Raw genomic sequence first — 12596 nt, forward strand, 5'->3', positions numbered from 1 at the left:
ATGTATTTACATATAAATCCTTTCCCTGATAATAATAATAATAATAATAATAATAATGATGATGATTTATTTAACCTGGCAGAGTTAAGGCCATACGGCCTTCTCTAACACTCAACCAGGAGTAAAAACTGCGTTACAAAAACACTACAAATTTACAAAGTACACTACAATTTTACACACAAAACTGAATAAGATAATAATAATAAAATGTAAACAACAAGTAAGTAGAAATCAGACATAATATATAACATACAGAAAGAAAGAAAAAAGCATAATAAAATGTGAACAGCAGGTCAAAATAAATGAGGCATACAAAGTATAAAAAAATAAGACAATTATTTATGATGATGATAATAATAATAATAATAATAATAATAATAATAATAATAATAAATAAGAATAGTAATAATAATAATAGTAATAATAATACTAATAGTAGTAATAAAATAGTGCAGTACAAAGCATACAATGAATACAATATTTTTAAGTACACACAGTAAGGAAAATTATGATTATATATAGCTCAACTTATCACATTAGATATATACCATTATCGGAAAATATGAAAACAAAAATATAAAATAAGTTAAATATCACTAGAACATAAAAAAATGTGAATACGTGGAAACATGCAATACAACACTTGTCATAATAGTAAGTTAGTTTGGCAACTAGTCATAAGATAATTTTCTAACTTGGATTTGAAAGATTTCAATGTTCGGCAGCCCTTGAATTCAGGCGGCAGAGAGTTCCAGTGACGAGAGGTAGCAACAGTGAAAGATGAGGAATACAGAGATGATGTGTGAAGTGGAATTTCTAGCGTGTTATTGCGTTGTGATCGAGTATTAATATTATGATAGCGAGAGAGAGTATGAAAACGAGCGAATAAATAATAGGGGGATGAAGTGTGCATAATAGGGGGATGAAGCATGAGTTGTAAGGGTTCCGTGATATTCAAACGGCTGGGAGCCACTGTGCTGGAGTAGCTATCAAGTTCAAATAGGTCATCCTATTTTCGCAATAAACTCCTTTCCACACCACCACAACCTAATCTACAATTAAGTAACCTTTCCAGCTGATAAACCATTGTTCAGTAGAACAACAGATAAAAGTGTTACGACCTTCGTGCTCTGCCCAGTCTTCTTTTTCGTAATGGAGAGATGACTTGATCGCGACCGATGTACGTAATGTAATAAATATTGACAAAGTTCAAGGCGGGGACTTCGCCCCTTCGATGCAGAGTACACTGACCATTAAAAAGACACCTCGCAGGAAGTACAGCGTACTGGCGAGTTTGCTTTTGCTTGGGGCTGTTATATGAAATTGTAACCAGAATTTACTGCAAAGTCTACAAACACAGTGAGAAGAAAATTGAATTACGTGCGGTACGTCACCTGTCAGACAGTTTATAGCAGCACTGAGAAAATTAGGCCTGCATATAGGTCTTACAAATGGCTCACATAAGCCCGCCATCGGTCCCTATCCTGAGCAAGATTAATCCAGTCCGTACCATCATATCCCACCTCCCTCAAATCCATTTTAATATTATCCTGCCATCTACGTCTCAGTCTTGCCAAAGGTCTTTCTTTTTTTTCTCAGGTCTTCCAACTAACTCTCTATATGCATTTCTGGATGCACCCATATGTGCTAAATGTTCTGCTCATCTCAAACGTCTGGATTTAATGTTCCTAATTATGTTATATGAAGAATACAATGCGTGCAGTTCTGCGTTGTGTAACTTCCGCCATTCACCTGTAACTTCACCCTTCTTAAGGGGTTAGGTACAGCTTACAGCAGTAAAATTTTAGAAATATTCAACATTTTTTCCCTCCATTACTGTATTTTGTACAATAATGAAAATTAGTATGTGTAAAACACTGTCCTTCTGCTATATGAAAAAAAATAATTTTACGATTAAAAAAAATTATTTAATTTTTTTTTTTTTTTAATTCTGTTCACTGTGCAGTGATGAAGCTTTTCCCACGTAACTCAAAAACTATCCAACATTCTGTGATGAAATATTTTTTGTGTATTTATGCAAGATCACTTTTCTACCTTTGATAGATTGTCTGATAAAAAATAAATTCATTTTAAAAATGGTCAAATATCAGTATTTTCTTCTAACACAAAATAAAAAAAAATTATTTTTTAAGGAATGTAGATGAAAGAGCATGATATTGTAAACATTAGTTTCAGAAATGAAATAAAAGAGAGAGAACATGAAAAAGTTAACAAGTTTATGAGTTATGAGGGAAACGCTTCATCACTCCACAGTAAACTGTCACCATTTTGAATTTTGAAAAAATATATATAAACAATTTTTTTTTAAATCATAAAAATATTTTTTTCATACAGCAGGACAGTGTTTTACACATACTAATTTTCATTATTGTACAAGATGCAGTAATGGAGGGGAAAAAATGTTGAATATTTACAAACATTTTACTGCTGTAAGCTGTACCTAACCCCTTAACCCCAAATATTTTCTTAAGCATCTTATTCTCGAATACCCTTAATCTCTGTTCCTCTCTCAAAGTGAGAGTCCAAGTTTCACAACCATACAGAACAACTGGTAGCATAACTGTTTTATAAATTCTAACTTTCAGTTTTTTAAAGCAGACTGAATGACGTAAGCTTCTCAACCGAATAATAGAAGGCATTTGTCATACTTATTCTGTGTTTAATTTCCTCCCGAGTGTCATTTATTTTTGTCACTGTTCCTCCAAGACATTTTAGTTTTTCCACCTTTTCAAAGGATAAATTTACAATTTTTATATTTTCATTTCGTATTACGAGTATGTTCTGGTCACGAGACATAATCATATACTTTGTTTTTTCGGGATTTACTTCCTAACCTATACCATCACCAGACAGCGGATTTTCGGTCCTTACACAGCGACAAGACGTCACGTCCTTTGGCGTACGGAGAAAGCGTAACAATGAGTTCAGTGACCTCCCAGTAACTGACATACATCTAACGTTCAATATCGGCATCGAAAATCCGCTGTTTGTTCATTACTTGGCATGTAGGTCTAGCGTACAAAATAGTTATAGGGGACTAAATATGGTCTAATACATTCAAATTAACAGTGAACGAATAAGACTTTGCAAGAAGATGTTCATGTCAACACAGATCCGCGAATAGGCATTATATGTATAGAATGGGCACTGAGCGAATTTTCCTGCGTTTTATTTCTCTGTGCGCCGGCGTTTAGTTCCACTTTCAAGCGCTAGAGGTTAGTGTAATCGAGCACACGCTAAGATAATATTTGAGTAGAGAGTTGAGACACAGGATCCAAACATCGCCTACCTTATTGCATAATCCAGTAACGCTTTGCTTCAAATAATTTCAAGTTAACAGCTTTTCCTTATTTCTCAGTGACAAACTAGTTGTAATAATAATTTGTTTATATCTTATATATAATAAATTATATTATAAAATAATATAATACATTATAAAATTATGTATCAAATTCGTTTAATATTTGTATACAATATAATGTAGGTATATGGTTTTAATTCTCATAGGAGTTTTGTTTTTCCATTTTTAGCGCTATCACGCGCTATCAAATCATTACATATTTTAATTGTTGTTGAGGTCAACGTCTAGAGGAACTCTAGAGTCTAGACATTACAGATAATGACGGATTTATTATTTCATCGGTCCAATTTATTTTATTTGAGTATATAATGTACCTAGATGTATTAATTGTATGTGTTATATTTCCTCTGTGTCGACTGCTAGCTGGTGTGATGTCAGTGCCAACTCCTGGGAGAAAGCAGAATCTCACGCTCAAATTGGTTTGAAGGTCATTGAAATCAGTCCTACATCAAAGGTACCGACGCGAAGTGTCCATACTGTATAATTATCTATACGCTGTTGATACCGGAGATCGTTTGGCCAGGTCAGCTGTTAGAAAGACTGTTAGTGATGTAACTGAGGGTGATAAGCTCTATCTTCAAAGGAAACAATTTTGCAGAGTGACAATATTCATGTTTACAGATTTTTATGAAGAGTACATTGGTTTTCATATCCCAAAGAAGGATCAGTGCAGCGAGTGTATTAAAGAGGATCAATTGATTTCCATTATTGGCATTTCATGGTTCACGTAAAATGCCTCGCCTGTCTTGGACCTAATGACAATAGTTTGCTGCTGGAAGACATTTATTATACTTATTTATTATTATTATTATTATTATTATTATTATTATTATTATTATTATTATTATTATTATTATTTTACTTATCGGAGATAGAATTGTTAAAACACCAGGCGTACATGTCTTTGAAGTAATCCACTAATGATGAGAGTCCTACGGGAGATCAAGAGAAGGTGCGGTTAGTGTTCAGAGAAGACGTCAGGATGCGAAAAGTATGATGGGTGAAGAGATAGTGATTTCGTCACCACAAGGCAGTATTTTATCGTTGACGGGTACATTTAAGGGCCAAAAAAGTTATAATCTTAGAAGTTGGTGCATGAGCGGTAAAAAATAAATAAAAGGTCTGAATGAAATTACAACAGGAAGTTTGGTGATTTAATGTCGTAAATCGTGTTTTAGTGTGATGGAAAAGTGTTTAGGGGATCATAGATATAGAGATCAGGTAAAAAGTTATAAAATTGAAAAAAAAAAAAAAAAGTTGGGAAATTAAAAAGGGGCTAGTTAATAAATATAGTTACCGATTGAAGTTTACTGTAAAGAAGTAAATCTTCGAAAGTGATGTAGTGAAGTTATGAAAGATGATCTTAGTGATAGTATTTACAATTTTTTATGTTTTTTTTTCTTAGTGTTGATTGTGGTTAAGAAATGAATGATCAAACTAAAGTGAACTAGATACTCATGTCAAGATTTAATAAGATTATGATGACGTGTATTAGGTAGAAAAAAGATCCCAATGAGTATAACCGGGTGGAGTGTTACGAATTAGATGTAATGTAGAAAGACGGAATTATGTATAAATTTAGCTGGCAATATTAGAATGCTGAAAGGAACGTACAGGGACATTTAAGATCAATAAGAAGAAATTGACTGTTTGGAGTTAAGTTAATAGCGAGAGTAGACGAGGTATTAGTTTAACAGGCTGTCGGGATTGCATGCTAATTGTAGTTATATTAATAGAAAGTTATGGTGAAACCCGTATACATAAGTTGTGGTACACCATAACTAATATAAATGTTGATGACAAATAAATATCTATCTATACACTAATCATGAAAGAAACGTAACAGTTTACTGTATATTCTGGACTGGCTCACGTCTGCTAGTACTTCGAAAACACACACAAAATAAGACCTCCATTTAATTAAACCCACAATCAGTATTTTTAAGCTGTATAAATCTGTTTGCTACATTTCCCTCTGTGCCTTATCTCACTTCACACGGGTCAGGAGCTGAGATTATTGACTTTATGGAAAGACTCAAACTTTGGACTATAAATGTGAATACTCATCAACAAAGGCAGAAAATGACAATGAATAGAGTTCAGTCGTATTCTAATTTTGTCACTAGTAGTTAATAAGTGGACCTTGGTGTTGCAGATGTGGTGACACAAGAAGACTGATTGAGACTGACGCTGAATATTTGTTGTCAGTCTGCCCGCTGCATCTACAAGCCACAAACCTCGTCTCTCTGATATCTGCCCGACTGAGTAACCTTCACAATGCTGGGAGTCTGCATTGTCCGATCCTCCAGGGGAGCTGGTTTCCCCTCACAGCAACAAAGGTTCTTTAAGTGGTCCATATCTAGAAAGAATTACTCCACTGAAGTGGAATATCGTCCAATCAGAAGCGTCCTAGTAGCAAATAGAGGTGAGTATTAAGGAGCGGATTCCTATGTAATTAAATATTATTTTTGCGTGTGATAAAACACAATTAACAAAGTTAAAAATTCCGAACATGATGTTTCAAGTTTAAAACCCGAATTTTATTTCACATAAAAACACATATTTTCACAAAAAAATTTATGTAAATACATATTTTCAGGAAATATATTATAAGCACATAAATCTTGAGTTTTTTTTTACTTAAATAATTTTTTACAAGAACTTTTAAACATTTTAAAACTAAATCAATTATGTCACTCAGAAGTACGTTATCTTTTTAAGAATTCTTGGTTGCTTCGAGTTTCTAAGCGCTGTGTGGTGTATCCGTGATCCATTTTTGTAATAGTATCGCCTCAAGTTCTGAGAACTGCTAGGCAGCATATCAGTGTTATTATTAGAGAATAAATTAACATGGACAAGGAGGAGAGATCTTGCAACACATAATTAGGAATGTTTATTGTTGCTGAAGATGATTTCATTCCACGCTTTGTTTGTGAAACACAACAGATAAGAGCTCGGGTATGAATTTTAATTTGAACAAATCTCTCGCCTCTCGCTCATGTCCATGAAGTAAGTAGACCTATGTCTTGTTGTGATTCCCTGTTATCGGGCTTGGTCAATCGATATCCTTCAAGATATACTGAAAGATGGTTATTTAAAAACCGATATGGCTTTCCTATTGGCAAATTTAAGCTTTTTGTGTGACACCATAAAAAAATTCGAAACATCCAAAAACCTGTTGTCTGAAACAGGGAGGTGCGTGCCGTGGAAATTAAACTAGACTCGCTACCAGGTTCAGAAGCACAATTACTAAGGGACAAATTCCAGAATGTGTTTGGGAAAAACAGTGGATATAAAAAAATGTGTAAAGTTGCTCAAGTATTGGAGGATGTGCCTGTAGGTGAAGTTGATGGTGTATGTGTTTGCGACATTCCTCTCTTTAAATATGCACGTCTGACGTCCTGTGATGCGGAAAGATCGTTTTCACAATATAAATCGTTGTTCAGAGATAATCGGCATGCATTTGTGATGGAGAATTTGGAGATGACCTTTGTTGTTCACTGCAATTCTCGGCCAACTACTAGCAGTCAAGTGTGGTTGGTGAGTACTTAGTAGCATTTTTTTTTTCCAAGCTAAGTAAGGTATTTTTGTCATATTTAAAACAAATATTTTTTTGTTTTTAGCAAATATTTTTTTGTTTTTAGCAAATATTTTCGTACTTTTTAGCACATAAAAATAAATATATTTAAATTTTTTAGCACATAAAAATCCGCTCCCTAGTGAGTATGTATATGTATACGGGCTATTCCATATGAAATCGATCACTAAAAAACCTCGCATTTTTTATACTCTAATTTTTTCCCTACTTATACAAGGTGCTGAGGGGAGTGCATTTTCAAAAATATACTATCGAAAGTCAAACGGTTTTCGTATTATTGAGCGACAAATTTAGCGTATTTTATAAAAACAAGCCTCTTTCAGCGCTCAGAACTCTGGAACCATTTACTGCAGAACATTGAACGAGAGCTTATTTTGAATCTGACATTTGGTAGGTTATGTTAAGAAGTAATCCTTATTTTTATTGTACATAGAGAGACAGATAATCTGATTTTACTTGCTTTTAGGCTTTTTGGCCATTTGTAAAAATGTAAAATAAATTTTGAGAAAAACCTTGCATTATTAAGAGGGATTCGGCATTGTTTGCTTAGTGGCTCGGCAATAACTTTCGAGGGTATTAAATAGATTTTCACATGCCTAGACTTGAACGGCGCAGTACCGCAGCCGAGAGCTGAAGATAAGCGAGCGTTGGGCGTCATTTTACTCCTGTGTTTATGAAAACCTGTGATAAAGCTAGCCCAGCTATGCGCTACTAGACGAAACATCACGTGTTTATGTCTACTGGCCTTGATCCCTCGGCTATCTCCCGCCTCACAGTCAGCTGGTTACTTCACTCACGTAGGCGTACTATTTATTTTCTTTATTTGATATTTTCAATACTTTCTTATCAACGTCTCACCAGTAAAAAATATGTTTATTTGTACTTTCAATGCGGAATCTCACCATATATTTAAAAAAAAATTTTCGTGGTCAAAGGCGTCTTAATGAAGAAAAATCTAAATTTCTCCATTTCCATAAAAAAGAAAAACTGTTTACATGTCAATATAAACTTTAACTTCTCAGCATCAAAATAAACCATGATTTTGATCATTGGGTAAAAGGGTTTCGGAGCCACAACAGTTTAAAGTTGCTAATTTTATGACAATAGACTACGATAAATTTAAATATTATTAATTTAAACACTATTAAGTTCTGATACCTCGAACTTTGCACAAAGCATTATATCACAGTTGTCAACGGACAGAAAAAGTTTCATTATATTTAAAAATTGCAAGGTCAATTTTCTCTATATTTCGGTCGATTTGAGATGGAATAGCCCATATGTATCGTATATTTATTGTCATCAAAAGTATGTACAATTTGTATATCATTCGTTATTGGTGGTCGTGTTACATTTTTATTTTCCAGGAACCTACCCTTAACTACATTTTATTATTATAGTCCATATTACGTGCAATCATTTTAGTTACTGTATTTCTTAACAAAAACTCATTCCCTTTAATTACTATTTCTTATTTATATAAACTCTACATATGTTTATTCCTTAGTTTTCCCTTCTCATTTTTCTTTATTATATACAAAAATTTAAGTTAGGGGCCTATATTAATTGCACCAATTTATAGCCATAACCAATTGTCCTAAATTGCTTACGTTATTTTCTAATTCTTTCATCCAGTTAAACTTATTTTTAATTGTTTGTAGGAATCAGGTGACTTTGTAATGAGCATTTATCAGAAATATTAAATTTGTGCTCTAGAGTCTACGGTACCTTGTGCACTTTCAAGAAAGCTCTTAAAGATCTTAGTAGTGACACTTTTCTTAATATAGGACATTTCCTCGAAACAAACTATTGAGATCTCGGTATAAATAAAATACGGATAACAACTTAATTAATTTCAATATCACCACTATCATCATCTTCTACGTATTTTGAGGGCTCCACGGGTTTATTAGGGGGTGCCTGGACATCCCCTGTAGCTTTGGCTATAAAAAAAGAGAAAGAAAGGAAGGAAGAAAGAAAGAAAGAAAGAAAGAAAGAAAGAGGGAAAGAAGGAATTTAATTGAATAATGCTAATTGTAATTGGAACTAATCTAATCCGTGATGTGAATATTATGTCGACAATATAAGTTCCCAGAAAGTACTAGTAGCAACCACAGAATACTTTTCTTTAATATGATGTCTAGTACATAACACTGAGTCCGTGCCCTGTAAAAGGACTCCATTATTCATGAGTGAAGGCATGAATATTCATACCTCCTCTTCTTCACACCATAATATTGCTTCATCATACTCTTGAAGCAATCTTGCGCTGTCACCATGATGGACACTGGCAGGTGTGTCATGTCGTCACAGTGACAATGTCGACCCTGTTCTACATCGAAGTCAGAATGAACACAGTGTCTGCTCATTGACCTTTCAAATTTTAATTACATCACTGTCATTTCTCTTTGAAAGTTCTTGTCAATCATTTTTGCAATTTTTCTTTATTATTATTATTATTATTATTATTATTATTATTATTATTATTATTATTATTATTATTATTCATCCAAAGTTGTTGTTATTATATTATTATTATTATTATTATTATTATTATTATTATTATTATTATTATTATTATTACTTACTGGCTTTTAAGGAACCCAGAGGTTCATTGCCGCCCTCACATAAGCCCGCCATTGGTCCCTATCCTGAGCAAGATTAATCCAGTCTCTATCATCATATCCCACCTCCTTCAAATCCATTTTAATATCTTCCCATCTTCGTCTCGATCTCCCTAAAGGTCTTTTTCCCTCCAGCCTCCCAACTAACACTCTATATGCATTTCTGGATTCGCCCATTCGTGCTACATGCCCTGCCCATCTCAAACGTCTGGATTTAATGTTCCTAATTATGTCAGGTGAAGAATACAATGCGTGCAGTTCTGTGTTGTGTAACTTTCTCCATTCTCCCGTAACTTCATCCCTCTTAGCCCTAAATATTTTCCTAAGCACCTTATTCTCAAACACTCTTAATCTCTGTTCCTCTCTCAAAGTGAGAGTCCAAGTTTCACAACCATACAGAACAACCGGTAATATAACTGTTTTATAAATTCTAACTTTCAGATTTTTCGACAGCAGACTGGATGATGAAAGTTTCTCAACCGAATAATAACAGGCATTTCCCATATTTATTCTGTGTTTAATTTCCTCCCGAGTGTCATTTATATTTGTTACTGTTGCTCCCAGATATTTGAACTTCTCCATCTCTTCAAAACATAAATTTCCAATTTTTATATTTCCATTTCGTACAATATTCTGGTCACGAGACATAATCATATACTTTGTCTTTTCGGGATTTAATTATTATTATTATTATTATTATTATTATTATTATTATTATTATTATTATTATTATTATTATTATTATTTACATGTACTTTATGTATTTAGATATTTTGTCTGTTTCTCATCTTAAGGGAAATTCATCCTCCTATCTACCCAAAGAACATCTTACATCTCGCTGTTCTCTAGATTTATAATTTAATATTATTTTGTAACTCCCTTTTATGCTTGAAAAGTGCGTAGGTATTATACTATTCAATATGTTTTTTTCTGTTTTCTCTATTAACTTGAATGTTGCCTATCGAGTTTCGAATTAATTGTTTGATCTACAAGTAACCTATGCATTGTACCAATGATTATAAAAGTTTCATCTCTTATGACTCCATTTTTCTTTCATGTCTTCAATTTAATATCCAATATTTACTTTTATAAAGAAACATTTGCGTCGTCAGAACCTTGTGTTGTTTCAGCATTTTTCACATTGCTTCAAATATTCTTTGCAACATGCTTAATACTGATTTATATATATATATATATATATATATATATATATATATATATATATATATTTTTTTTCATACAATATGGTACTTTAAATTTTATCTTCACTTTATTATTAAGGTTACCTATATTTATATACAATAACTATTATTCCTCGTTTATCAAATCTTTGATTAGGGCCAAGAAGTTCATGCCCAAAAAACCTACTAAATATGCATGCAAGTATGCGTTTAAAAACCTTAAAATATGCCAATAAATATGCACTAATAAAATTCTATATTTCTTGATGTGTCATTAATAAATAGGCTAAGTAATAATAATAATAATAATAATAATAATAATAATAATAATAATAATAATAATAAAAAAGGTAAAGGTATCCCAGTAACATGCCATGAAGGCACTTGGGGGGCATGGAGGTAGAGCCCCATGCTTTCCATGACCTCGGCACTAGAATGAGGTGGTGTGGTCGGCACCACGCTCTGACCGCCTTTTACCCCTGGGAAAGACCCGGTGCTCAATTTTATAGAAGGCTGAGTGAACCTTGGGGCCGTTCTGAAAGTTTGGCAACGAGAAAAAATCCTGTCACCACCTGGGATCGAACCCCGGACCTTCCAGTCCGTAGCCAGCTGCTCTACCAACTGAGCTACCCGGCCGCCCCAGTAATAATAATAATAATAATAATAATAATAATAATAATAATAATAATAATAATAATAATAATAATAATAATAATAATAATAAATGAAGAGTGCAGGGGAAAAACCTGATAAGTCATGTTTTACTGTTTTTACATGAGAGCAAGTTAAATGTTTCAAGATCCATTATATTCTCTTGTCTTTGAGTTATCATTCTTCAAATGTCTTTGGGTTTGGACTAATGAGATTGTTATTCTGTACAGTTAAACTACACAAATCTACACTACCTGAGCTGTTACATGGCATCTAAAACAGAAAACCGATAATTTTGGACTTATCAACCCTTCAGTCATGCACGATTCGCTAGGTGTGCCACAAAACTTTCAATACTTTTCTGGTAAAAATAATTATAATGATGTCACTCAACACCAGTTTTTAAAAATAGAATATGATGTTTTTATTTTAAAAATACAAACTATGCATTTTTATGCAACGTAAAATCAGCTTTAATGAGCTTAAACGTGAAAATATGCCACAATAATATAAATATCACGAAATATTATGCATTTATATAAAAAAAAGCCAAAATATGCAACATAAAATTGGTTTGATAAGCTTAAATGTTGATGATCTGTGAAGATAACTAATCAGCAATTAATTGTAGCCAATGGAAAAAATATGCAAATGCATGAACTTCCTGGCTCTACTCACGATCATATAATTATGAATATATTTTATAACTCGTGGAATACCGAATACAGAAATACTGGGACAAGACGACCTTGACTTCCGTACCAATTATCCCCTATCCCTATTGAAAGAAAGTCTATCAGTGTTGCCACGTCTAGTCATGTTAGGCAACAAATTTGCAATACTTATTTAATTGACATAAAAACCGTCCATCCTATCGAAAGACGGCAAAGGAAAAAAATATTCTTTATTAAATTCTCTATTAACATTGACAAAAATCAAGATCCTATGCATAGTAATTATCCACAGGGCAATGTTAAACTTTTCTGAATTTTTTTTTTTTCGAAATCTGTAAACTTCCCACTGATATGTTATTAGACTTTTTTATTATACTCAATATGATCAATTTGCCCTGCGAATCTGCAGGATTATTTCACTTCCATCCTGTATATATATAGTTAAATTTACTGGTTTTCCACTGTATTAATACCACCTCTCCCCTT

The 12596-nt window shown here is 33.0% G+C and overlaps 1 protein-coding gene across 4 annotated transcripts in view; it reads left to right on the top strand.

The window, feature by feature from the left end:
- The window catches only part of LOC138708856 (pyruvate carboxylase, mitochondrial-like), a 223634-nt gene that overhangs the window by 143714 nt on the left and 67324 nt on the right, over positions 1–12596 (top strand). For all 4 annotated transcript variants that reach the window (XM_069839111.1, XM_069839114.1, XM_069839112.1 and 1 more), the window contains exon 2: positions 5538–5807. In XM_069839111.1, the coding sequence (XP_069695212.1) occupies positions 5660–5807 (148 nt within the window). In that variant the 5' untranslated portion in view covers positions 5538–5659. The remainder of the gene's footprint in view (positions 1–5537; positions 5808–12596) is intronic.

The sequence above is a fragment of the Periplaneta americana genome, chromosome 11 (genome assembly GCF_040183065.1).
Source record: "Periplaneta americana isolate PAMFEO1 chromosome 11, P.americana_PAMFEO1_priV1, whole genome shotgun sequence".
Taxonomy (NCBI): Eukaryota; Metazoa; Arthropoda; class Insecta; order Blattodea; family Blattidae; genus Periplaneta; species Periplaneta americana.